Consider the following 27915-nt stretch of genomic DNA (forward strand, 5'->3'; position numbering starts at 1 on the left):
TTTGTAACTTAAAACGTTTATTTTGTATACCTTATATACAGAATATCACGGGAAACATAGAAACTTGTAGGCACAAATTACATGTTAACTGTGGCTGAATAAAATATTAGATATAATGAAACTGCAACAATAAATACATCTGAATGATAACTATATAGCTTAGCTTATGCACTTATATAAAATCCATGCTTTGTGAATAGCATACGTGTCCATATTATGTTTTCATGATGCTGAAATTCCTTGAAAGTTTTAAACATGTCATTGTGTGTGTGTGTGTGTGTGTGTGTACATTTTCAAATATCTCATGTCTATTAGCATCACACTTGGAAATAAACCACAAACTGGAATAAAGCTGTACAACTAATTTCCCCCACTAAGAGTTTCTTCCATCTATCAAAAAAAAAGCCCACCCCACCTTATACCAGTTATAGCAAAACAAATATTTTGATAAACTCACATGTATGTAAAATCTATTATAAATTACAAGGACAACGGAAGGGTACAATATAAAATATATCCACCTTAGAATTACTGGTCCAGGAATAAATATTGCTTCTATACTAGCCCTGCACAGATAAATGCAAGGCGATAAAACATAGTCATGGCTTATTATATTGTTTGGAGTGTGGGGTCAACAAGGAACAAAAAGATATTATCCGTACATGTAACAGTGAATTGTTTGCCAGAGCCTTATGTGTCTAAAATAGCTTTTTACTAGGCGAGTAAGATGTCTAAATTTGATTCTTTAGGTTTCATGGGTGCAAATGGATTAGGACTGCAATCACTGGCTGCATTTAGGGATTAGGCAAACCTTCCTTCACATTATATAATTTAAGCTGCAATGAAGTTAAGAAGGCTTTGTAACAGCTTTCTCTTTGGTGATTCTGTGCATTTGCAAAAGGTATATATTACTGGCTGTTCTGGGACAACGGTATCCTGCAGGCTTGCTCTTTGTTATATACTCTCCAACCTTTTGATACTGCAAACACGGGCATGTTTCTAATGCCCTGGTTCTCATGCCAAGGATCACTGTCCAAACCCCTATCTTCAGTTCCTGTCCAAAACCACCTGCCTCCAGTCAATTTAAAAGCAGGAAAGTGTATGTTCATTTGGTTCAAGATATAGGAGAAAAACACAATTGCCCTACAATAAATTATCAGAAGTTCAAAAGATACTTCTGTTGCTGCAGTAGATGAAATGGCAGGCTGTACGCTGTGTGCTCCCTTAGTATTCAGGTGCATTCATTGCCATTAGATGTTGTGCATATATTCCCACTTTCTTGGGGGTTTTTTTTCTTAGTTGGTTGGACTGTTGTTTCATTTGCATTGTTTTGTTACTGCATACCCTCCAACATTTATCGGATGATAAAATAGGGACGTCCTATTCAATTAATAATAATAATAATAATAGCAATATGCACAACAGTCTCTATATGAAACCCAACCAGCTAAGAACAAAACTCCCAAGAAAATGCAAATAATAATAATAATAATAATAATAATAATAATAATAATAATAATAATTTATACCCCAGCCATATGTCTGGGTTGCCCCGGCCACTCTGGGCAACTTCCAACATATATAAAAATATAATAAAACATTTAAAAACTTCCTTACACATGGCTGCCTTCAGATACTTATCTCCTTGGCTCAGGGTTCATATAACTCCATACCCTCCAACATTTCTCCAACAAAAATAAGGATGTCCTACCATACCCTCTAGTATTTCTCCCGTGAAAATAAGGATGTCCTAAGGAAAAGTGGAACATTCTGGGGTCAAATCAGAAACTGGGACTGTCCCTGGAAAACAGGGACACTTGGAGGGTCTGTTGGTACCTCCAGCTTTCTTAGGCAATTTAAATGGGTAGAATAAATAAAGAAATAGCAAAGAAATAAAACAGAAACCCTGGGAAAGGAGCTGAAACCTAGAAGAGGACCAGGAGAGCAATTCACGCTAAAGGCAGCCTCTAAATTCCAAAGAGGGGCATTGATTTACCATGGGAGACTTTGGAGCCCATGCTGTTTCCAAAGATGGAATACTTTATCCAACTAGCTAGCTGCCTCTCTGTGGAGATTTTCAAGATTTTCTATTGCTTGGGATGGAGAAAGTAAATGCCAGCAAGGAAAGGCCTCAAATGTGTTGGAGCTGGACTATTTGGCTTCCATGGACCTCAGTTAAGAAACATATCAGCTCTGAGTGGATGGCCACAGCCAGCCACAAGTCAATCCCCCTGGAGTTTTGATGCTTTTCATAAGTTAGTCCTGAGATTCCTATTCAAGATGCCCATTCACTTCAAAGGCTGTATATAGCCTGTTATTTTTTAACATCCAGCTACATGATGTCTCACATAATACGTCTTTCTTTTGGTTTGTCACTTTCCTTAATCAAATCCCAAATGGAAAAGATAAAAACCTTTGCCAAAGCGCTGGCTTGCAGGCAGAACAGACCAATTATGTAGTTACGTATTGAATTATTGCCTGGCTCAATGCTGTTGGATTTTCCGACAGCTAGAAAGAAGACTCACTCAGCAGAAAATGAGACAAACGTCTTGCACGCAATTAGAAATGGTTTTGAAATGCCTGCTTCTAGGAGCAATCCCAATCCTGTGAAATCAAGAGGTGGGGAGAAAGGGGAAAGGGGAAAGGGGAATGAAATTTGCTTTTGGGTACATTCTTTGGGTGAAGACACCCCAATGGATCCAGTGGTTTGCTTCCTCTGGAGAAGGAAACTTGTTGGATTCAACCCATCTATTCTACATGTGAAGGAAGCCATTTCAATAGACTGAAAACTGAAAACAAATGCTTCAGATCCCAGTGAATGGGTGTCAAAACCATTTGCATAACTCTTCAGAACTTAAAATTAATCTCCGTAGACATTTAATCTAGAGCAAATACACGATGTACTTTGTGTTTATGTGAACATCAGCAAAGAGGCTGCACACCTATATGTGTATAATCTCGACGGATGTTCAGATTAAGACTGAGCTGACATTTCTCCCAGATTCCTGAAAATATTCCTGCCGTTAAAACAGGGGCTGATTTTCTGCCACTATCCTGGGGGGGAAGTGGAAAAAAGAGGATTTCCTCCAAACCTTTTGAGAGATAGCTGTCCCTTACCTTCCTGGCAAGATATTGTGGAGAAATGCCCTGGGAGCGACAGGTTGTGACATGGCCTTGTTCCCAAGGCATTCTGGGAAACTGCAGACAGAAACTTCTGTGAGTGGCAGGGTCTTTTTTTGTTTAAAAATGATTCCATTGCCACCCAACAAATGATCAAAAATAAATTTCTAATTTTGGGGGCGCAGCTCTAGTTCAAATGGATGTGTGGCAGTCAGGAGTGGGGCCTGCTGATGGAATGCCACACCCTCTAAATGCACATTTGTTCCATAAGGGTCAAATGTCCATAAAGGGATTCTGTATTCACCCTTGGTGCATCAGGCCTTGTTAAGTCTCTTCCATCTATTTTTCCTTGGACCATGGAAGGTAAACGGGCATAAACTGTGGTCTCATATTGCAGGCATCTGCTTGTCTGCAATTCTCTTTGTATTCCGGCAACGGGGTGCAAGGATTAAAGGGTTCACAGCATTAAAGTATTTGTGAACAATGCGTATTCCAATGCGAAGGATGCCTTTAAGTAGCTTTTGGGTGACATTTGAAATGTAACGTGCGTGCTATTTTTATAGACACTTAATTGCATTTTCCAGCTTTTGATACACTTGCCAAAATGTTAATATGTTCTGCTTCAAAGTAGCTCATTCTCTTCACGATGCAGCTTTTAGTTTAAAAAACAACAGCAGCAACATCTTGCTTTGACGCATGTACAGTGGTACCTCTGGTTACGAACTTAATTCGTTCCGGAGGTCTGTTCATAACCTGAAACCGTTCTTAACCTGAGGTACCCCTTTAGCTAATGGGGCCTCCTGCTGCCGCCAGCATGCGATTTCTGTTCTCATTCTGAGGTAAAGTTCTTAACCTGAGGTACTACTTCCAGATTAGTGGAGTCTGCAACCCGCAGTGTTTGTAACCCGAGGTACCACTGTACTGTAATGAAAATGTCATTTGGCACAGAGGTTTTGCCCTGCCCATTCAAGAGTCGCAAACCATACTATGTCTATCATTTGCCCATCCTGAACCCTCACCTGTCAGCATATGAGATGCAGGTAACCCTGTGCTACTCCCTGATGCCACAACTGACATGTGGGAAGGCTGGATTTGGAAACCTTTGTCTTATCATATATCCCCACCCCTCAGGGACTGTCCCCAGCCCTCCAGCTTAAAGGAGCAGGGATGAGTACTGAGATCATTTTTTTCTGTCTTTACAGAAAACACCTAGCTAATCTAATGTTTGGTGAGAATAAAAAATGGGGGGGGGGGTGTTTACAGGTGCATGCGACTAATTCAGCTGGTACCCATATCAACTATGAATCCTTTGGAGAGTCAAATGTAATGGGTCTACTTCAGTATTATAAGATAAAAATAAAGAAATATCTGGCAAGTTGAGTGTTATAGATTTCACCCCTGGGTCAAAAACATTTCCTCTCCCCTCGCATCCTCATACCAGATAATTGTCGTGCTACTCAGAACAGCTAATCGGCAATGTTAGATCTATTCGCAAAGGGGAGGTGGTCAGACTATCCATCCCATGGGAGAGAATAATATTTGGTGCTGCCTGATGTGACTGAGGCCTTGATATTTCATCAGGGCATTATGAAAATTACAAAGGTGAGGGGGGGGGGACATCTTAGTTCAGTGTTCATCAGTATCATAAAGGATGTGAAGAAGAATAGAGTGTAAGAATTCAGTGTAAGAATAAACTTGCAATCCAGGAAAGCTATGTTAACTTAACCCTAAATTTAGTTCTACTTCCAAATATATATTTTTGTAGATAAATACATCTTTCATTAATTCTACGTATAGCATTAGCATAAAATTTTAAACTAACAACTCCTCATCTTTACATAGTGGCAACGATACCGGCGGGAGTACTTAGTTGTGGATATTTCATTTTCTATTCTCTCGAAAAGAGATATCGCTCTTCTTCTGGTATCTGCTTTGCTGCCGCTGCTGTTCAATGTCTAATTTATAAAAGGGTTGAGAGGTTGGTAGCGCTTTCACTCCACACAACTGTTTACTTCTGGTGTATTTTCAAAACAGCTATTAATAAAACAGTCTCACATGTTTGTTTGTTTTCCATTGTCTACAGGTCTGAAACATGGTACAGTCAGAAGAAGGAGTCTAGGTGGCAGCTCCGGGATAATGCTATTTTCACATAATGACACATTTGCCTTTCAGCTTCTCTTTCCTTTTCTGTTGCTTGCTTTTTTTGCCGTCAATCTGTAAGCTCACAGTCCTGCGTTTCTCCAAGTTCAGCAGCTCCTGGAACAACTCCTTCACGTTGTGGTTCATCTTGGCAGAGGTCTCCATGAAGGCACACTTCCACTTTTTGGCCAGGGCTTCTCCATCGTTGGTCTGTACCTCTCGGTTGTGGTCCTCGTCGTTCTTGTTCCCCACCAGCATGATTGGGATGCTGTCTATATCCCCTTTGATTTGGCAGATCTGTTCGTAGATAGGCTTGAGTTCCTCCAAGGACTGCCGGCTGGTGACTGAGTAGACCAAAATGAAAGCATGTCCTTTGGAAATAGACAAACGCTGCATGGCAGGAAACTGATGGCTCCCTGTTGTGTCAGTGATCTGCAAAGTGCATATGCTCTTATCGCAGCTGATCACCTGCCTGTAGGTGTCTTCAATTGTAGGGATGTAACTGTCTCTGAAGGTGCCTTTAACAAATCTCAGGACCAATGAACTCTTGCCAACTCCTCCTGCTCCAAACACCACCACCCTGTAATCATTGCTTTGTTCAGGCATGGTTTTTCAAGCTTTGCGCTGCTCAACGAGGAAAAGAAACCTGCATGTGGGAAGAAATAGGAATCATCTATTAACAATTTGTGGGGCGGATAGTTCAAAATAAATTCAGGACACTAGAAATGGGGGAAATGAGCTATGTTATCGCACAGTGTGAAGGATGAGGCTCATTCTTCTCAATTTTAGATGCCCATCTTTCAGTACAAAGCAGATCCATAAATTTATATAACTTACCGTCTTTCTATGACTTTGAGACTCATGCAAAGAGGAAGTGTTCACTATTGGTAAATTCCCACAGAGAGGAGCAGAGACATTCCAAACACTGAAGGATAACACTCACTCTACCTTTTCAAATGGAAATGGGGAAACTCTGCCCCAAATTTGGCCTGCCAAGCAGTTTCCCCCAAACCACACCCACCTGCCTCATGTCTGGCATCATTTGTGACATCAGGTGTGGGGTAGGTAGAGACATGGCACTAAGCTCCCCATTGCCTCCCCATGTTGGTAGCAGGCAGCAGCACTCAGTGCTGAACAACGCCACCCCACCAACTTCTATCTGTTTACACCAACCACACATCTTTGTGTTTGCTGAAATGCTGAAGCACAGGGGTGGCTCATAAATAAGGGTGAGACTTCAAATTACCGTATTTTGAGCTCTATAAGACTCACTTTTTCCCTCCTAAAAAGTAAGGGGAAATGTGTGTGCGTCTTATGGAGCAAATGCAGGCTGCGCAGGTATCCCAGAAGCCAGAACAGCAAGAGGGATTGCTGCTTTCACTACAAAATGATCCCTCTTGCTGTTCTGGCTTCTGAGATTCAGAATATATTTTTTTCTTGTTTTCCTCCTCCAAAAACTAGGTGCGTCTTGTGGTCTGGTGCGTCTTATAGAGTGAAAAATACGGCACATATACAGTGGTACCTCGGGTTAAGTACTTTATTCGTTCCAGAGGTCCATTCTTAACCTGAAACTGTTCTTAATCTGGAGCACTACTTTAGCTAATGGGGCCTCCCAATGCTGCCGCACCACCGCCACACGATTTCTGTTCTCATCCTGAAGCAAAGTTCTTAACCCGAGGTACTATTTCTGGGTTAGCGGAGTCTGTAACCTGAAGCGTCTGTAACCTGAAGTACCACTGTAGAAGGTTCTCCAAGAGAAGCCAGCCAGCTCCTGCTAAGATGACAGTCAACACTAGACCACTTTTCTATGTGTAAGGGAGAATTCAATGCCATGATTCCCATTGAAATGATTGTCCCTATCGTACCCCTGTGTGGTATTCTGGGTTCTCCTGACACACACACCCAAGCCAGTTTTGGGGACGGGATCATGGAGACAAGGGGAGCAGAGAGCCCTGTTGTATTTGCACAGGGTTTCTGCTGATGGACGTCATTTGTGTCCATTCCTAGGCCTGTAAATATGGGTTTTTGAGTGCTGAAGTGGATTGGGTGCCTTCTCCTGCTAATCTTCTGCCCCCACCCTCTCAAAAAAGCACTGCAAAAAAGCCTCTGTGCATCCACAACCAAGAAGCACATTTGATAGGGTTGCATTTACAGTTGTATCAATATTATTTTGTAGTGTTAAGCCAATGCACAAGAACACAAGTATGCCTCAGTAAATCATCACCACGCAAAATGAGATACGGCCCAGGACCCATGTACCTACGGAACTGCCTTTCCTGGTATGCCCCATGGAGGACCTTAAGGTCCACAAATGACAACACTTTGGAGATCCCAAGTTGCAAGGCAGTTAGATTGGTCTCAACTAGGGCCAGGGCCTTTTCAGTACTGGCCCCAACTTTGTGGAACGCTCTGTCACAAGAGACCAGAGCCCTGCGGGACTTGACGTCTTTCCACAGGGCCTGCAAGACAGAGCTGTTCTGCCTGGCCTTTGGTTTGGACTCAGTCTGACCCTTATGTTTCCCTCCCCTTATGGTTTTGATCTATGGGCTACTATTAAAATGAGGCTACATTTTAAATTGTATTTTAACCCATATTTTAAATTGGGTTTCTTTCTTTCTTTTCTCCCCCCCCCCCATTATGTTTTTATTGTAATTTTACTGGTGTTAGCCACCCTGAGCCCAGCTTTGGCCAGGGAGGGCGGGGTATAAATAAAAATTTATTATTATTATTATCATTATTATATATGGGCACGCCTTTTGTGTGCGTGCAACATTTTATCCACACACACTTGCAGATGAGTACAGAAAGAGTGGGGCAGAGAACATGCAAATAAAATGAAGGAGCAGGAAGTGCTTGCAGGTTGCACATGCTCCAACCCTGTACAGTGGTACCTCAGGTTACCTACACTTCAGGTTACAGACTCCGCTAACCCAGAAATAGTACCCCAGGTTAAGAACTTTGCTTCAGCTGGACTCCTTGGCAGGTTTTGAATAAACATTCACAAACCTTTTATTGATAATAATCAGCTAAATAGTTTGAGGATCTATACAACTTTGTAACATGCAGAAAACAGCATTCTTAGAGAAACCAAAGAATGGAACTGAGGGAAGTTGGGGTGGGGGGTGGGTTTTGTGTGGGAGGAAGGGAGGGAGGAAAAATGGGGGGGGCAAGGATGATATGTTTTTGGATAATATGTCTTATTATAATTTTGAATACTTTTTTTTTTAAGAACTTTGCTTCAGGATGAGAACAGAAATCTTGTGGCGGCAGCGGAGGCCCCATTAGCTAAAGTGGTACCTCAAGTTAAGAACAGACTTCTGGAATGAATTAAGTACTTAACCCGAGGTACCACTGTAATTAATTTTAGAAAGTAAAATCAGAGGGAAGCCACGGAGGAACTAAGTAACGAAAGGAGAAAAACTCTTTCACCCCAATTTCCAAATTAAGATATTTCCCTCTGTCTCTAGCCTAATGCAGAAAAGCTGGAAGCGTTCTGGGCCTGATCAATATGTATCGTAAATGCCAAGATTCTGCCTCGTTGAGCCATTAGAATGGGACTATATCTCAGCACAATATGGAGAAACAGGGATGGCATTACCGCTTCTCATATCCAATCGAAGTGTGAACTCCCCAGAGTATAATGTTAAAGACAAGTGGGCTGAGAAAATGCTAAGAGAAAGGATAAGAAAAGGCTCTAGATGGCAAAGAGAAAGTAGGCGTCTAGTTCGTGTCACAATCCAGCCTACAGGAAGAAACAAGAGCGGAGGCAGTTAGAAGGAATCCCCCCCCCCCCCCAGAGGATAACACTGACTAAATCTATGAGACAGCTGCTAACTAGGGCTATGGCTTAGGCAGAACAGTAAAGAACAGACATGACGACGAATAATGTCGCAATCGTGATTACAACTAAAAGGACAAGGCAGATGGGACAATATCTTCAGAGCTTGCCAAAGCTGGGTACGAATAGCACAGAGCCAAGGGGATGACGGTGTTGTGGTGAAGTAATTTTTTAAAAATGGAAATGAGCATGCAGACCAGGTCTGTTGTCCAGGTCGGTCATGTAACTAAAGATTCTCTGCATAGCTGTCAGCTTTTCCCTTTTCTTGCGAGGAATCCTATTCGGGATAAGGGAATTTCCCTTTAAAAAAGGGAAACGTTGACAGCTATGGTTCTCTGTGTTGAGCATTTTTGCTGGTCGATCTGCCCTTGCCCTAAAAAGGGAGGGGGGTCCAATTATGCAATGATGTCTTCCAAGTCAACAGGATAATTACTATTGCTATTAATAAATTAATTAAATGTAATGTAATTAAATTTATATGCCACCCTTCATCCAAAGATCTCAGGGCAGCCGACATGATGAAAATGTAAGGTAAAAACACAAATAAATAGAACAAAAACAAAACAAAACAATACCCCCCCCCCTTCCCACAGACACATTCAAAAGGCTGTAGAATATTAATCAGCCAAAGGCCTGGTTGAAGAGGAATGTTTTCACCTGACCTTTGAAATCCCTCCTTCACCCCCGGTTTACTCTCATGTAAGAATTTTGCTTTGAGCCTTAGCTTTTTATTATTCTGAATAAACTTAAGAGCAACATGCTGTCATTTCTTTAATTGTTGACCATTTATTTTAATTGGCAAGTGTTGGAACAGAAAATTGATTCTGGCAGCCATCTTAATAACTGATATTTTTGCCTGGGGGAAAAAGTTAAATAAGGGAAGTGAGGCTGCAAGATTTGTCAATTAATTGATTACATGAATTCATTAAAAATGCATTTACCTAAAAAAAAAAAATTATATGGGAGGGGCATTTTTATTTTTTAAAATTTAACTATTAATACAAACCACAGGCAGCATGTGCCATTTTTGGAGAGACATTGTACCTTCTCTCTAACACCCCATTTATAGTGCTACTGCTGACATACATCAGTGTTTCCCAACCCTGGGTCTCCAGCTGTTTTTGGATCACAATTCCCATCATCCTTGACCACTGGTCTTGCTAGCTAGGGATGATGGGAGTTGTAATCCAAAAACAGATGAAGACCCAATGTTGGGAAACAGTGACATACTGTACATGCATCATCTAAAAACAGAGGATGGGGTTCACCTAGTGAAGTCCGTCAGCAGAAGCCCTGCACAAAGACAGAGGGTCACAATATGGTTCCCCCCGATGCTCCCCCAAGATTGGCTCTGGGGTAGGGTTGCCATTTTTCACACAATGAAAGTCTGAACAGAAAGGTTGTTAAGCTTTTTCTGGCAAAGTTGTTGAGGAAAATCACCAAAAACGATACTGCCAACATGGGCTGCCATACATCTAAATTTTCCCAGACTCCCCCTCCCCCTCCAACCCCCCCGTGATTTCCAACTGGACACTGCTTCTAACTGCAGTATTCCAGATATGTCTGGGAAATTCTGGACGTATGACAACCCTACTTTGGAAATCAATATAACTCCCTGAAACAGCTTGTCTGGAAAGCAGAGCATACATCTATCTGGCAAGCTACAATACTTGTGGAGATGAAACATTTGTAATAGCGAAGTTGAATTGCACTCATAGTATACTCTTTTTTTGCATCCAAATAGATGCAAATACAAGGGATGCGGGTGGCGCTGTGGGTTAAACCACTGAGCCTAGGACTTGCTGGTCAGAAGGTTGGCGGTTCGAATCGCCGTGACAGGGTGAGCTCCCGTTGCTCGGTCCCTGCTCCTGCCAACCTAGCAGTTCGAAAGCACGTAAAAGAACAAGTAGATAAATAGGTACAGGTGGGGAGGTAAATGGCGTTTCTGTGCGCTGCTCTGGTTCACCAGAAGCGGCTTAGTCGTGCTGACCACATGACCCGGAAGCTGTTAGGTTAGCAGGAGCTGGGCCAGAGCAACAGGAGCTCACCCGTCGTGCGGATTCAAACCGCCAACCTTCTCATCGGCAAGCCGAAGAAGCTCCGTGGTTTAGACCACAGCGCCACCCGTGTTCAACCCCCTGCTGATGCAGGAAATACTCAACTACAACATCCTTGACAGGTGGTCGCTGTAAAAAAACCTCCAGCGAATTCCACTACCACATGAGACAATCTGTTCCACTGTCAATCAGCTTGTATCTTCAGAATGTTCTTCCTAATCTTTAGTTGAACGTGATTAAACAACTAAGATTTCTTTAATTGGGTGAAAGCCGTAAGAAGAACATAAAATCCCCCGGTGCCATCATACGGAAGGTCCACCTTGTTCAGAATTTTGCCCCTATCAATTACTACTGCACCAAGAAGCTTCCTTAAGAGTGGTTAACAGAAGATGTGTTGAATTGAAATTGGCAGAGCATTTTACAATGGAGTTCAAACCTGGGTGGGATAAGCTTGCTGCACTGACCTCCTCTTTGCCTCAGTATGACTGGATTGAAGATTTGCTGCTTCTTGTTAGTGGCCACTGGTCAGCAATATGCCAGGATCGGCAGAATTGAAACAGCCATTCCCTGTGCCCAAGGATCTAGTGTTAACATTATGATAGTGCTATTTCTATTTTTATCTTTTGCTCTTATGGCTAATTAGACTTAACTGTCTTCAACTCTGTCTAATCCTTTATGAAATTTATCAGCTAGTTATCAGCATCAGGACATACTGCAGCAACTCTATAAATTCGTGTGTATAATTCTTTTATTAAATTTTCTGTTTTACAATTTAAAGGACTCATTTTTACATCCTTAAAATATCAGTGACTTCCCTTCTTCTCTTTCCCTGGTTCATTTTACATATCATCAATCTCTGCATATTTTACAAAAACTATACCATTCAGTATTCCAGTATTACAACCATCAGAACTTATTTACACAGTTGAATTTACCTTAATGCTGCCAGCATTTTCAGCTGTACACAATTATTTCCCATATATTTAATAAACGTTTTCCAATCTTCTCTAAATGTATGTTCTTCTTGTTCTCTTATTTTCTATGTTAAGACTGCAAGCTGTGCATATTCTGTCAACTTAATTTGTCATTCTTCTTTGGTTGGGACCCCATTCATTTTTCATTTTGGGGCTAACAAAACACGGGCCACAGTTGTTACATACATAAATAACCTTTTCTGACACCTGGGAATTTCAGTCTGAGCACCAGCTCCATAAATTAGCTGGATGTTGCATGAAGAAATATTTGGGGGGGGGGGGGTTATTTCAAGTTAATACCAATTTCCTTGTGAAAAAGCAGAAAGATAATGCCTTTGAGCTATATTGTTACGTTCCATGTCCATAGCTGTCAACTTTTCCCTTTTCTTGCAAGGAATCCTATTTGGAATCGGGGAATTTCCCTTAAAAAAGCGGAAACGTTGACAGCTATGCATGTCTCTCAATGAATCTCCTAGTTACTAGTAAGCATGTGCATTCCTAAGGTTTTGAATTTGTTCCATGAAAGAGTCACTTTTAGTTTAATCTAATATATACTCTTGTCTTGACGTGTAATGTGGATTAAGACTCATGGTGTATATATAGCCTCTGCTACTTAGGAACTCTTTTCACATTAACTGGCTCTGATAGAGAAAGTCCTAATTTATTAGCTAGGTTTCTATTTTATTTTTTTTAAAAAATCACTATAATATAAAATTATCGTAAGTGAGCATAAGTAATGATTAAAGAATCTCTCTAACGAAATGTTTAATTACAGCCCCTGAGCTGGCTGATTTAAAAGAAATCATTGCATTCCTCTCACTGACTTATACTCTTTTTTCCATGCAAGAGGTAACTGCAGAGCATCAGATTTTGGGAGCATGATCAACCTATGAAAACACTTGGGATACTCTGTAGGATCAGTTTATCTCTTCTTTTATGGCTAGTAGAGATAACAAGGCAATATCCAATTCAGTCATACTAAGAGCAGGGTCATTACTGACGTCAATACTTTCCCATGGATCTGAGTATGGCTATCACCCATCATTTATTTATATGGTGTCGGGCCTGTTTTTCACACTTTTATACACTGCCATGGAATCTTCTGATTACACTTATTAGGAAGAAGAAAAAGGCCGATTGACTGTAAAAATAGTGCGGGAAGAAATGCAAGGACCAGGGAACTAGGACTAAAAAGTTATGCCTTTTATTTTGGACTCCCCAAAAAGCCCCAAATGTTCTCTGTAGGGCAGGGGTTTAGAAGCTTTCCCAGTCCAAGACCCACATTCCCTTGCAGGGGGATGCGGGGGGTTGTGCAGGGCCAGAGGCAAAGGTTGCCCAAGCAATGGATGCAACCCTTACCTTTGTATAGTAGTAAAAAAGGTAAAGGACCCCTGGATAATTACGTCCGGTCAAAGGCAACTATGGGGTTGCGACGCTCATCTCGCTTTCAGGCCGAGGGAGCCAGCGTTTGTCCACAGACAGCTTTCCAGGTCATATGGCCAGCAGGACTAAACCACTCCTGGCACAATGGGACACCGTGATGGAAACCAGAGCGCACAGAAATGCTGTTTACCTTCCCGCCACAGTGGTACCTATTTATCTACGTGCACTGGCATGTTTCCAAGCTGCTAGGTTGCCAGGAGCTGGGACAGAGTAACGGGAGGTTCCCTCGTCGCAGGGATTTGAACCACCAACCTGCTAATCGGCAAGCCCAAGAGGCTCAGTGGTTTAGACCACAACACCACCCACATCCCTAGATAAGTATTATCCCTACCCCACAGCGGTACCTATTTATCTACTTGCGCTGGTGTGCTTTCGAACTGCTAGGCTGGCAGGAGCTGGGACAGAGCAACAGGAGCTCACCCGTTGTGGGGATTTGAACTGCCGACCTTCTTATCAGCAAGCCCAAGAGGCTCAGTAGTTTAGAACAAAGCACCACCTGCTCCCCTACTGTACAGTAGGCTACATTCTAGCCATACAAAAGGCAGAGTGTTATGTACTGAAGTTCTCACCCTGGGCCAGCAGGGGGATACTGTAGATAGTTTTCACTCAGGTCCACATATGCAAATAAGGGATTGAAAGTGACATTCAGTGATTGGATAGTTACAGAAAATAGTTACTGTTGCGTTCTAGTGGAGCTCTATATAAGCAGGCTGGCTGAACCCTTCAGTTCAGTTCTGTTCTGGCCTGTGAATAAACAAGAGCTGTTTGAAGAATCGCTGTGTCATCTGATAGGTTCACCCACGACTTAACACAGAGGTTTCTACGCGCCCCCCCCCCCCCAGGCACACATTTGTCTATCTGGGAAAATAAGATCCATTATCAAGGACACATTCCAGCCAGGCAAAAACACTGGGATGACAGGAAGTACAGCCATCAAGGGCTGTGGCCTGGGGACATGTGGACTGGAGCCAGGCTGCCTTCAGTCTCCAGATCTGAACTTCCCCATCCCCACTCAAGAGAATTTGCACACTCTCCTAGGTTTTCAGAAGCCAAGAATAAAGGACATGTATCAAGGGTACAGTCACCTATGGGTGGACTTCAAATAGTTGCCCACACCAAGGATAAAATATAGAGGGTGAGGGTTGGAAAATAATAAGCAGAGCATAGTTTTTTTCTAAGTAAGTGTATATATTCTGTAAGTGTGGGATATTCTGCCTTGCGGGCCTTTTCATCTGGAGGATGGGCTCTGAGTGTTCATGCAGAATTTCAATCGGGATGATTAATAATTCACAAAGAATTTTGTGAAGCATTTTAAGTACAGGACTGCAGACCAAGCCAAGTCACACCGAATTTAGCTGTAAAGCACAAGATGACTGATGTAATGAAAAGTCTCCATTTGAGGTTTTTTCCCTGAGCAAACAAAAATTGGTACTCCCTTTCTGTCCAACACTGCGGCATCCTCGATAAGATCCTAGAACTAGTTTCTTCAGAGAGGCTTTTTTTTTGCTAGTTGCAGTGGCGTAGCGTGGGTTGTCAGCACCCGGGGCAAGGCAAGTAATTTGCGCCCCCTAACCCATGGATTTGCGCCCCCTAACCTGTGGATTTGCGCCCCCAACCCATGGATTTGCCCTAACCCCAGATGTTGCGCCCAGTGCGGCCGGCCCCCCCTGCACCCCCCATGCTACGCCACTGGTTCCAGCAAATAGACTTTGTAAAATAGAAAATTAAGTTATAAGTAAGAAAAGGTCGAAATTTAAGGCAACACTACGTTTAATTTTAAGGTATGAGCAATTGATAAAAATTGTTTTAAATTTAGAAGTATAATATTTGGAAAGTACAAAATAAGGTATGAAACAAGGTAATAATTTGCTGACATTCTTATTATAAATAATGCAGGGTAAGGAGATGTGAGGAAGTCCAATCAGTTATATAAGAAAAGTTGTACTGAATGGTTGGTTATATTTTTCTCTTTTTTCTTTTTTCTTTTTTCTTTTTTCTTTCTTTCTTTCTATATGGCTCTTTGGTATTTTGGTTCTGGCTTTTTGGTGTAGGGATCTTGTATTATGTATTTGAAAATTTAATAAAATATTTATAAAAAAATAAATGAATATTTTTATGGGTGTGGACAATGAGGAGCGTTTCTTATGCTTAATATCTGCAACACATTGAGTGCTCGTCCAGAAAAGTTGAGACTCACCCTCCAGTGCTATGCTCAGGAGGCGCTTTCCTTCTCGTTGCTTAGGACTTCGTAGCAGCGGGGGAACCGCCAAAAAAGCCCCTTCGGGCGCACGGGAGGAGCGAGCCGCCCGCTTTCCCGCCCTCGCCGGCCTCCTGGGGCGCACGCAGCCGGGCGAGGCGCCCCTCCGCAGCCCGCCCAAACGCGCGCCAATGCCGGGCGACGCGCCCCCTCCGGGAAGCGCGACGTAGGCGCCGCTCCTGCACCCGACGGCCTTTTCTGCAGGGCTTCTAGCTGCAAGCGAGTGTGCGCGCAGAAGGCGGCGCCTGGGCTGGGGAGCGCGCAGCCTCGTCCTTTCCTTCGCAGCCAGCACTGTGAGAGAGAGAGAGTGAGCCACCAGGACTAGGTAGGGGCAGAGAGCTCCGAGTGCGCCCCCAAAAATGTTGCGCCCGGTGCGGCTGGCACCCCTTGCACCCCCCACGCTACGCCACTGGCTAGTTGTCTGCTGGTAGATATGATTTCGTAAGCAATTTAATGAACATCAGCGTTTACCAATCTTCTCCAAGTTTTCTAAGTACCCTGAACTGATGGACAATTGACACTAGAGAATACGAGTGATTATAATACGGCAGAAGTGATGATCTCATGCCTTGTAGCACGGAGAATAGAAACATCTGTTGCATCACATACTCAGATAAAGGTTCTTAAAACAACAGGATTCTTCTGCTTCCGCAATCATTGAAGTGGTGCTAAATAGTAAGTTTATTTGATATTTCTATGGACAGCTCCTAATGGATTTTGCACACTGTTGCTTAAGAGAACACACATTCCCTCTTCTTAGTGAATCAGTGGTGCCATTATTGTAGTGGCACGATAATCAGGCCAGTCTTTGCTTTTGAATTTTAGGAGCCTTGCTAAGTAATCTCAATAGGTTGATGGAAACTCATTACAGACTACCCTCAAGTGCCATAAAGAAGAAGGTCATCGTTAATAGTTTGCTTTCCTAAAGGTGTGTCTAAACAGTAGCTTCCTGCTTTTAGGGGTGGGCACCATTAAGCTTCTGTTCAAAATTAGAATTGTCTGGAAATGCACTTAAGAGTCCCTGCAGAAATGCTGCACGTTAAGAGATGTTAGTGTTTCATGTATCATTTTAAAATAAAGAACCAAACCCACGAGACCTCATTCAGAAACCCTGAGACACCAGAGTGCAAGACAGATGCAGGCAATTGTGCCCAAAGTGGTATGTTAATTAGAAACATGGCTTTGGACCACTGTATGATGATGATAATAATAGTAATAACAATGATAATAATAATAATAATAATAATAATAATAATAATAATAATAATAATATATTTATTCCCCACCCATCTGGCTGGAATACCCCAGCTACTCTGGGTGGCTTACAGCACATAAAAAATTGTAAACATTAGACATTAAAAATTCCCAATACAGTGGTACCTCGGGTTAAGAACTTAATTCGTTCTGGAGGTCTGTTCTTAACCTGAAACTGTTCTTAACCTGAAGCACCGCTTTAGCTAATGGGGCCTCCTGCTGCTGCTGTGCCGCCAGAGTACGATTTCTGTTCCCATCCTGAAGCAAAGTTCTTAACCCGAGGTAATATTTTTGGGTTAGCGGAGTCTGTAACCTGAAGCGTATGTAACCCGAGGTTCCACTGTACAGGGTTGCCTTCAGATGTCTTCTAAAAGTCAGATAGTTGTTTATTTCCCTGACATCTGATGGGAGGGCAAGCCACAGGGCAGGCGCCACTGCAGAGAAGGCCCTCTGCCTGGTTCCCTGTAACCTTACTTTTCGCAGGGAGGGAACCGCCAGAAGGCCCTCAGAGCTGGACCTCAGTGTCCGGACAGAACAATGTGGTGAAGATGCTCCTCCAGGTATACTGGGCCAAGGCCGTTTAGGGATTTAAAGGTCAGCACCAACACTTTGACTTGTGCTCAGAAACATACTGGGAGCCAATGTAGGTCTTTCAGGACAGGTGTTATATGGGCAGGTAGGGTCTCAGCCTGTGTACCAGATGGAGCTGATAAACAGCTGCCCTGGACACAGAATTGACCTGCACTTCCATGGACAGCTGTGAGTCCAAATTGACTCCCAGGCTGCGCACCTGGTCCTTCAGGGGCACAGTTATCCCATTCAGGACCAGGGAGTCCTCCACACCTGCCCGCTCCCTGTCTCCCAAAAACCATCCTTCTGTCTCGTCAGGATTCAACCTCAACCACAATCTTCAGATGCTATGATGATCACTCGCGGCTGGTTATGAGATCAGGACATAAATGTATTTTCATAAAAAGTCAAGGTTTCATAAGAGAAAGTATTATAAAGTAAAATTATACAGTAGTGCCAGCTTGCTAGGGCTGCTAATTTTTTTAATAGTCCTCCCATACCAGTTCAGAACCAATTCCTGCCTTTATTTTCTTCTCCCTTGCAGTGGGGCCTAAATCAGATTGTTTTAGCTTACTGCATGTTCCGGCACTCAGTGGTTGCCTGTTCTGACTGTCTGTTCTGCTTCTGAACAGTTCGTAGTGTCCTTGAAGAATAGGTCAAGGACATTTAAACAGGAGGGATAGAGATTTAAGATAACAAGGAACATTGAAGTATAAGGGGATGGTTTGACAGTGCAACTAAGCACTTAGAGACCTTGTGGGATCTCCTGCCACAGGGTCAAGCTAGATGTGATGTTAAGCACATGAATATAGTTCTGTGGTTTTTGTTTTGCGCACCCAGGTGCAAAGAAGCACAGACAATCCTAGAATAAGTCACAGAGTAGCAATATTGGGATTAAACTGGGCCACAACTTTATTGATTACAAATGCCAGAACTTGTCGGCATATGCAGATTAATGGTTGGTAGGGGATGACCAAGGTTAAGGGTCACCCTACAACATTCATCATATCCCGGAACCTCACATGATAATTGGCAGGGGGCTCTAAGATCTGCCAGCTCCTGAGTTGGGTGTCTGGACATGAAGCACCCCTCTGGGTTTGGGGATACTTCTGTGCTTTCAGGCTCCGTTGGCATGAATGAGGAGGGGACCGTGGCCAGGAGAACTTTCTGGAGTCCACCACTGGGCAGGGTCTAGGCCTGGGAGAGGCAAGGTTATACCCTTGTCCAACTGGTGAGTTTTAAAGAATCTCACACATACCTTAAATCAGTGTTGAATGCATTCACACCATTAATTTCACATCTACTTTGGCCATTGGGGGCTTCTGAAGAGGATCTGGACAGGCATCTGTTGGGTGGGGGCGCTAAGATATACAAAGAATCTAATTATCTGTTTAGGGCCACTTATTAGATGCTGTGAAATATATCACTTTTGTGCCAGTAAGTACTGACAGCAGCATTCTCAGGAGCCAAACAACTCTACATTGTGTCTTCACACACAAATGGCAGAGAGGAATAGCCCAACCAGTCCATCATTCATTGATCACAGGGTTTCATTTCTGATTAAGCAAAGCAGCTGGCATGTTTTCAATGAGCAGTCATTAATACTGCTATTTTGAAGGCCTAAGTAGCAAGAGAACAATCAGTTCTGGTGTTCCATATTTCCAGCTGAGCTAAGTTTAATCACAGAGGAGGAAGTATTCATACCAGTAGCTGACAACATCCAGCCAAACCATCTTCTAAAAATTCTGTGGGGGCATACAGGGAAAATGCATTTGATGCTTAAAATGTATCGAGTAAATTTCTGTATAATTTAGATGTTGCATTTGCAATAAAATATAGTCTAGTTACAAACTAGAGGCCCTTTTCTCTTCCTGAAGCAAGCTGAAAATGCCATTGCAAGGAAGCCACATCCAGAGAAAAATGCTTGCTGCACTTGTCAATCATTTTAATACCGTGGTCAACAGATCAAAACCAAAATACTACAAATTCAGTACCAGTTGTCATGAAGTACATTTTGGGAACTGGCCAAGTCTATGGAGCTCCTCTTGAACCATGTTCAGAGTTTAGATGCATCCATTAAATGTGGGTGGGGCATCTGCAGATATCACATGGTTTATATTAATTTTCTTTAGTTTCCTCGCACACTTGAAGACTAGACAGCCCTTCACAAAGTTGGTCTATCATACCAATTTGTCACACCATGATCAACCAAGAAATTAAGATTCTCCTCAGAGACAAATCTCTGGATACCTCCACTGTTATGTACTGAGTTGAAAAGGATCCAAAATGCAGCAGTCTGATTGGTCCTAGAACAATAGGATTCAGAATGCAGCAGTCTGATTGGTCCACAGGAGCCATCCAATCCAGCTCCAGGTGGAAGTGAATCCACAACCTGATTGGCCTACAGGAGAATCCCAGAATTAGCCAATCGCATGGGGCCCATTGTGTAAATAATGTATATAAAGCAGACATTATAATGTATATAAAGCAGACATTATAATGTATATAAAGCAGACATTATAATGTATATAAAGCAGGCATTATAATGTATATAAAGCAGACATTCCTCCTCACCTCTATGAGCTGAATAAAGAGCATGAAATCCACTCTTGACTCTGAGTATATTTCATCCACCAACAGAAAAGAAACAGGTGATTATGTCAGACAGAGTCAGAGACCATGCTGAGGAGAGGTGCACTAAGGAGGAATGGTGGGAGCCACCCCCCAACCCCTACCCCGATCCTGATCCTGATCCTGAATCTTACCAAGAGCAGGAGGACGGTATAGATTTGGAACAATGGTTTGCAGAGGAGCATAGTTCAGAAGGCAGAAGCTGGGAAATACTGGATGGGGAACAGCTAGGAGAAGATGCACTGGGAGAGAGAGGGTTAACAGATTCACAGTCTCTGGACAGCATTCACCCCCCTTCCCCAAAGACACAGAGAGCTCAGAAAGTGTTAGAACAGAAAGCGCAAAGGGTACAAGCTCAGATTACAAAATGTAGGAGTGATGAAGATTAACAGGGATGAAATGGGTGAGTGAGCCTTAACTGGGAACAGCACCATTTCTAGTAGACGTGTTCTTTTTCTCTCTCTCCCTATGATTATGAAAGAATCTAACTGGTAAGACATTCCTTTCATTTGATCTCTTCTTATTTACTGCTACTGGGAAGGAAGCCAGTTCCCTGAAGCCCGACAGACTGGGCCTTTTTGGTGGTGGCACCCAGCCTTAGAATTCTCGCTTTGACTGGTACAGAGTATTAAAGTCTTTACTTTCAGTGCCAGACTGAACTAGGACAGTCAGATGCAAAAAGCATTCAGGGCTCTTGTACCTTTAATATATATGTAGAATTTGTGTCAACATACAGCACACTACAGGAATCTAGTCTAGATGTAACCAAGGCATGTGTTCACTGTAGCCAAGTCTGCCCTCTCTAGAAATGGGCCCATTTGCCACACCGGCCTAAGCTGAGCAAAAGTTCTCGTAATCTCAGCCACCACTTGTCTCGACCATCTAGGAACAGTGCCAGTTCAGTACACTCCCAAAATGTAAACTTCATATTTCAAGAAGAGTGGAATCTTTTCCAGAACAAGCAGATATTCTATCACTGGACCAGCTGTCTTCATAATCAAGGACACTTAGGTTTCTGCATGTTCACCCCCATCCAGCCCTTCAATGATTTCAGAGAACGGTTGAGAAATTCCACAGCCTCTATGGGCTGAGAAGAAAGGGAGATTATGGATCTACATGTCACCTGCATGTTGCTGACAACCAACTCCAAACCTCCAGGCAATCCCCTCCCCTTAGTGGTTCATTTAGATGCTGCTTTATCATAGTCCTAAATACTGAGTGGTTTATAAATACTCATCAATCAATCAAACTAGTAGAGAGGACAAGAAGGAATTTTGCAGGATCTCAAGCATGTGTTCCCCCAGGACCACCTTGAGGAATCTCCTCTCCACAAAAGGCAAGATCTATTGTGTCCCAAGACCCCATGACCCGCAACTCCCAAATGGATAATAAACACACGGACACGAGTATTTTGGTTTATGGGTTCAAATAGGCCATCATCATCAACATCATGTATTATTTTTACCCCGCCCATCTGACTGGGTTTTTGAATTATGGTGCTGGAGGAGACTCTTGAGAATCCCATGGACTGCAAAAAGATCAAACCTCTCCATTCTGAAGGAAATCAGCCCTGAGTGCTCACTGGAAGGACAGATTCTGAAGCTGAGGCTCCAAGACTTTGGCCACCTCATGAGAAGAGAAGACTCCCTGGAAAAGACCCTGATGTTGGGAAAGATGGAGGGCACAAGGAGAAGGGGACGACAGAGGACAAGATGGTTGGACAGTGTTCTCGAAGCTACCAGCATGAGTTTGACCAAACTGCAGAAGGCAGTGGAAGACAGGAGTGCCTGGCATGATCTGGTCCATGGAGTCACGAAGAGTCAGACACGACTAAACGACTAAACAACAACAAAATACTGAGTGGTTTATAAATACTCATCAATCAATTGAATTAGTAGAGAGCACAAGAAGGAATTTTGCAGGATCTCAACAGGTGTTCCCCCAGGACCACCTTCAGGAATCTCCTCTCCACAAACGGCAAGATCTATTGTGTGCCAAGGCCCCATGACCTGCAGTTCCCAAATTGATAATAAACACATGGACACGAGTATTTTGGTTTATGGGTTCAAATAGGCCATCATCATTTATTATGTATTTATTATGGGTCTTCCCAGCCACTCTGGGCGGCTCCCATCAGAATATTAAAAACATGATAAAACATTGAACATTAAAAACTTCCCTAAACAGGGCTGCCTTCAGATGTCTTCTAAAAGTCAGGTATTTATAAAAGTCAATTTATAAAAAATTATTTTACAAATTGCAATTATAATATAGCCACCCTAATGTTCAAAGTTAATCTTGGGAGTCTTTTGTCCTTTTTATGATAACTTGTGAAAGTTAATGTCCTGGCTAGTGCCTGTTAATAGCAATGGAGTCACCTGAAGAATTCAGAAGAGGGCTGATGCTATGAGGTTTAATCCCTGAAATTATCATCATTTTCCAGTGACGATTTAAGTTCAATTCAAAAGGGGGAAAGTAAAGAAACAATCAATCATGCGATTCGGCGAGTCTCATTACTGCCTAGCATTGATTTTCAGTCAGAGCCGCTGAGCATTAGTGGAAAGAACCTTATGCAACCTGGAAATTGATGTGCTTTCACCCATGCTGCTGCTTTATGGAACATCCATCTTAAAAAGAGGGAAGGATGCTAGCACTGTAGTATTCACTAGTCATTCTGACACAAAATCTCTCTCCCTGCTGCTTTAATGCAACGTCGATTGGATTACCGGGGTTTCCAGAATGTGCTGACAGCATCTCAGTTAAGGAATGTAGAAGATGGAATCTGGCTTCCTTTTCCCTCACATTTCACTAACTCTTTATATTCCTTGGCTCCTGGCTGATGCGTATCAGCAAGTAAATGAAAAACAGTATCCTCGTTTAAATTATGACATTCTTGTTTCCAGGTTAAATTTATTATTATATGTTGGAGGGCTCAATTTCGATGAAACGTTCACTGTTTCTAGCCATCAGAATAAAATAATTCCAGTCAGCCTTGCACCAGAGGAAACTATACTGTGGTGCTAGAAAGTATCTAATTGTTTTTCCAAATTATTTTAAATTGCCTTGGTGACTCAGTTGACTGCCATAGATTTTATAATGGGCATCTTTAGCTGAAATGTGTATTTTGGAAGCTAGGGAAATTGTTTGGGCATCCAAGTAGACACTATAAGTGTGACTGCAACTCATTTCACCACTGGAACAAGACCACAGCATCTTGCACTGCCTATCAAACTGCCCCACATATTTTTCATGCCATCAAGAAATTCTGCATTGAATTCAATGGCCATAGTGGGTTTGCATTTTGAACTGTTGTCCAAGCACTACCCGTGCAATAAAGAATTGTACAAGAAATATACATGGTTTTATTTTCTTTTGCAACACACAGAAAAAAAATAGAGTGTTCTCTGAGGCATGGTTTAAACAAAAACAAATAGAATTCCAGAAATGGAAATTACATGTCATAAATGATATTTCTGCAACACACCTGCCTGAACCAGGAGGGGAAAAAATGCTTTAGGGAATAGAATAAAATAAATGGACTTCCAGTGGAAAGCAGGTTCCATACCTTATGACCTACCAGTGCTGGAGAGGGGGGTGCAATAGGAAGCTAGGAAACTGTTTAAGAGCAGGTCATATTGTTTGCCCATTTATGCAGTGGGCTCCAGAGTCTTCAACTGCCAGGGACTGAGCAGAGGAGGAGGAGTGGCGGAGACCGCCTCCCCATCCTGACCCTTCCAGGGAGGAGGAAGAGGAAGACAATACAGTGGTACTTCAGGTTACATACGCTTCAGGTTACAGACTCTGCTAACCCAGAAATAGTGGTTCAGGTTAAGAACTTTGCTTCAGGATGAGAACCGAAATCGTGCTCCGGCAGTGCGGTGGCAGCGGGAGGGAACGAATTAAGTACTTAACCCGAGATACCACTGTATAGATTTACAACAGAGATTTGAGGGAGGTCACAGATCAGAGGCAGATGGGGCGAAAAGTTGGGAAATAATGGGAGAAGAGGAGGCAGAACCAGAGCAGCAGCTGGCTGACATGTTGTCACTAGAAAGCATTCTAGACCCAACATCTCCCAGAACCTGGCGAGTCTTAAAAGTAGGAGAGCAAAGAGCTTATAGACTGAGGGCTCATAGCAGCACCCGTAGAGGAGATGATGACAACGAATGAGGAAGTGAGAGAGACAGGGGGTGGAGATTAACTCGGGACAATGCCATTATCCAAGAGGCTGGGTTCTATAGCCTTTCTCTGTAAAGTTTGAAATAAAAATGGACGGTAAGAAACTTTCCCTTGTCTTTATACTTTCCTGGGCAACCAGCCGGGACCTGCTGACAGTATCCTAACATCAACAGAGGACTTTCACATCCCCTATTACCTGATAATTTAAACTGGGGGTTCCAGGGAATGAGCCTGGGGTGTTCCCCATGCAGATCAGGTGCTTTAAGGTAAAGGTAAAGGGACCCCTGACCATTAGGTCCAGTCGTGGCCGACTCTGGGTTTGCGGCGCTCATCTCACTTTACTGGCTGAGGGAGCCGGCGTACAGCTTCCGGGTCAGGTGGCCAGGATGACTAAGTCGCTTCTGGCGAACCAGAGCAGCACATGGAAATGCTGTTTACCTTCCTGCCAGAGTGGTACCTATTTATCTACTTGCACTTTGACATGCTTTCGAACTGCTAGGATGGCAGGAGCAGGGACCGAGCAATGGGAACTCACCCCATCACGGGGATTCGAACCGCCGACTTTCTGATCGGCAAGTCCTAGGCCCTGTGGTTTAACCCACAGCACTTTACCCCTGAGCTAAATACCTTCTGTCAATAAATGCAGTTGTGAAACCTTTAACACCTTATCGGTCTCTACAGCCACAGCAGGCGCTGTAACTCTCCAATGGCTTGACTTCACCCACAAAGGTACACTCCTCCATTGTCTCCTGAGGCAGATGCCAACAACAAAATATGACGTATCTGAGCACGTGATGCACAGAAAGAACTCAAATGTTGCTAAGGCCAAACATGCGCCAAGATCTTTCATCCTCACGTGTACAGAATCACAAAGTTGGATGGATCTCCCATGGCTTCTCCAGCCTAGTACCCTGCAAGAAGATCCTTCCACAAACTAGAAGAGAGAGTTCTCCCATTTTTAAATACATCTCAATGCCAAATGCTAGATATACACAACACAGGAAAGGCACTAATGTCATATTCTGAGCACAGCTGGCCTGACCCACCTTACTTACATTGCTTTTGTGAAAGTTTCCATGAAAGAAGATGTCACAACCACCCCAAGTCTATTCCATTGCTGAAATGCTCTTGTATTTCGGAAGTTTTTCTAACTAATCTGCCAGCGATTGAGTGAACCAATTTTCCCTGTTCTTTTTTCTGACTTCATTTGAAAACTAAATATTGACTCCACCTTCAATTAAGAAGTAGCAACGGCTGTCATGGGAATTAGAGGAGTTCTGCAGACTAAATCTACGGTGTCAGGTGATGAAATCCAACTGATTAAATGTCCACAGATAATGGTGTTTCAGTTCGGCTGGATTTTTTTTAAAAAAATAAATCTGGGAAAGATTTCTTTTCTTAAATGAGCATAAGAACCTAAGAGGATTCCCACTAGATCAGCCCATCTAATTCCTGTTTCCCAATGGTCAAGGAGATTCCCACAGGAAGCCAACTAAGCAGGACATGGGGGAAATAGCTGGGATTCCGTAGCTGGAATTTAGACTAGTATCCATTTAGAGACATTAAGACTCGCCTTAACTTCTATTAAATTGACTAACCCCTTTTTAAAGCTGTCCAAGTCAGTGGGAAGTAATTTCATAGGTTAACGATGCACTGTGGAAATAAATACTTCCTTTTATCGGTCATTAAGCTTCCAGAAGTTATCTTCATTGAATGACCGTAGCTTTCTGGTATTATGAAAGGGGGTGGGGAGTATTTCTGACCACTTTCTCTACACCATCCGTGGCTCAGTTTGTAGAGCATGCAGCTCTTGATCTCCAGATCATGGATTTGAGCCCCACGTTGGGTAAAACGATCCCTGCATTGCAGGGGATTGGATTGGATGACCCTCTGGGTCCCTTCCAAGGCTCCAAATCTATGGAATCTATGAACCATGCACCATTCTGCCATTTCTCCCTTACTTGCCTTACAGCTGCAGTTTCTTGAACCACAACAAGCGCAGCTTTCCGGGCAAATCTATTTAATAATTACTCACAACTTGTGTGGGGCTAAATGTTACAAGAAAAGGTGCCAGCATGTGCTAAATTCAGCTGGATAATAGTGAAGCGCTTTCTAGATCTGCAATACTTCCAGTGGGAACATATGTTTTTCATATGTTTTATAGGGCTATAAACATGGCTCCTGTACAACACCAGGAATCCACACTCCACGCACATAACTAAATTCTGGCTGCAATTCCGTGCAAACTTGGGAATAAGTCTCTTTTGAATTCAGAGGAGCCTGCGTTGCAGGGGGTTAGACTAGATGACCCATAGGGTTCCTTCAAACCCTACAAGTCCATGATTCTATTCTTTAAAAATAAAATAAAATAAAGCAAGCTTAATTCCAAAAAAATCAACCTTGCAAATTATATGGTTATATGGGAAACAAGCATAAATGCGTATTTGCATAAGCATGTTCATTCCTATTAAAAACAACTACATAGGCATGCAAAAGTACAAAGAAAACACTTTGTGAATCTTCACTCCTTAACGTATTTTGCTTTAAGATAATGAAGGAAGTCTAGATAAAATAACTGATTTTCTTAAACAGTTCTTTGTTTTGATTTCTTTAGGGGCTAACGATTGATCAAGCTGTTCAAAGCAGGAGAAGCAACCCATCTCTGTTCAAAACATCTCAGGGACTATTTGTTTAAAACTTACCAACCTGCACTGCCTTACTCTTTGGCTTTGAAAATATTCAGATCCATTTGCCAGGGCGCTATCTCTCTTTTTTCAGAAACAGGAAAGGTCCACGAGAATCTAACCCCGAAATGTATCACCTGCATATTTTGAAAGATGCGGAGCTATGAAGTTCTCCCTCACTAGTATTCCTCCCTTTTGCATTCCAAAATGTTTCCATCCACTAAGTTTCCCCTTTGGGTGTTTTTTTTTAAAGAACATAATAATCTTGTATTACTTACACCCGTTTTCCAGCAGGCAGATGGGTCAAAACATTCCTCACATTTCATTTGGGTGAAAATTGTAGCCTGCAGCCAGTCTTGTAATGTGCATCCTGATCATTATGCAACATTCTAGAGAGAGTTTATTAAAAAATAAAAAATGAGGAGACTTACCTGAGAAGAAGAAGTCTGATAAATATGCTTCAGTTTTTGCCTGTCATAGTAGCTGAGGTAGAGCCGTTCTGCCAAGGCTGGGAGGTGGCTGTTTTTTAGTTCTCCCAATCTGTATCCCTCCTCCTTCCCTCTTCCGCTTTATGTCCAATTGGTGGCTGTTCTTTGGTGCTCCTGGCGTTTCTTGTGCTTTAGTCACTGAGATGCCAGCTCCCTCTCTTCCTCTCCGGGTCTCTGGGCCGTGGTTAATGCTTGTGTCCCTCCGGTTACTCCCTCTCCTCTCTGTGACAGAGCAGCTCTGGCTCCGGCTGCTGCATCAGCTGCTATTAGTACCTAAATGG

The 27915-nt window shown here is 42.8% G+C and overlaps 1 protein-coding gene across 1 annotated transcript; it reads right to left on the reverse strand.

Annotated features, from left to right (window-relative positions):
* DIRAS2 (DIRAS family GTPase 2) lies at positions 1-27915 on the reverse strand. The gene is made up of 2 exons (XM_083465054.1): positions 27578-27915; positions 1-5905 (listed from the first exon to the last, which is right to left on the reverse strand). The coding sequence occupies exon 2, from the start codon at positions 5863-5865 to the stop codon at positions 5266-5268; it is 600 nt and encodes a 199-aa protein (XP_083321180.1). The 5' UTR covers positions 5866-5905; positions 27578-27915; the 3' UTR covers positions 1-5265.

Source organism: Podarcis liolepis, assembly GCF_965112155.1.
Source record: "Podarcis liolepis genome assembly, chromosome: 11".
In the NCBI taxonomy this organism is placed as follows: Eukaryota; Metazoa; Chordata; class Lepidosauria; order Squamata; family Lacertidae; genus Podarcis; species Podarcis liolepis.

Bases quoted from the DNA above. Each gene is read 5' to 3' on its own strand.
- DIRAS2 (XM_083465054.1), bottom strand. From the start codon at position 5,865: ATGCCTGAACAAAGCAATGATTACAGGGTGGTGGTGTTTGGAGCAGGA.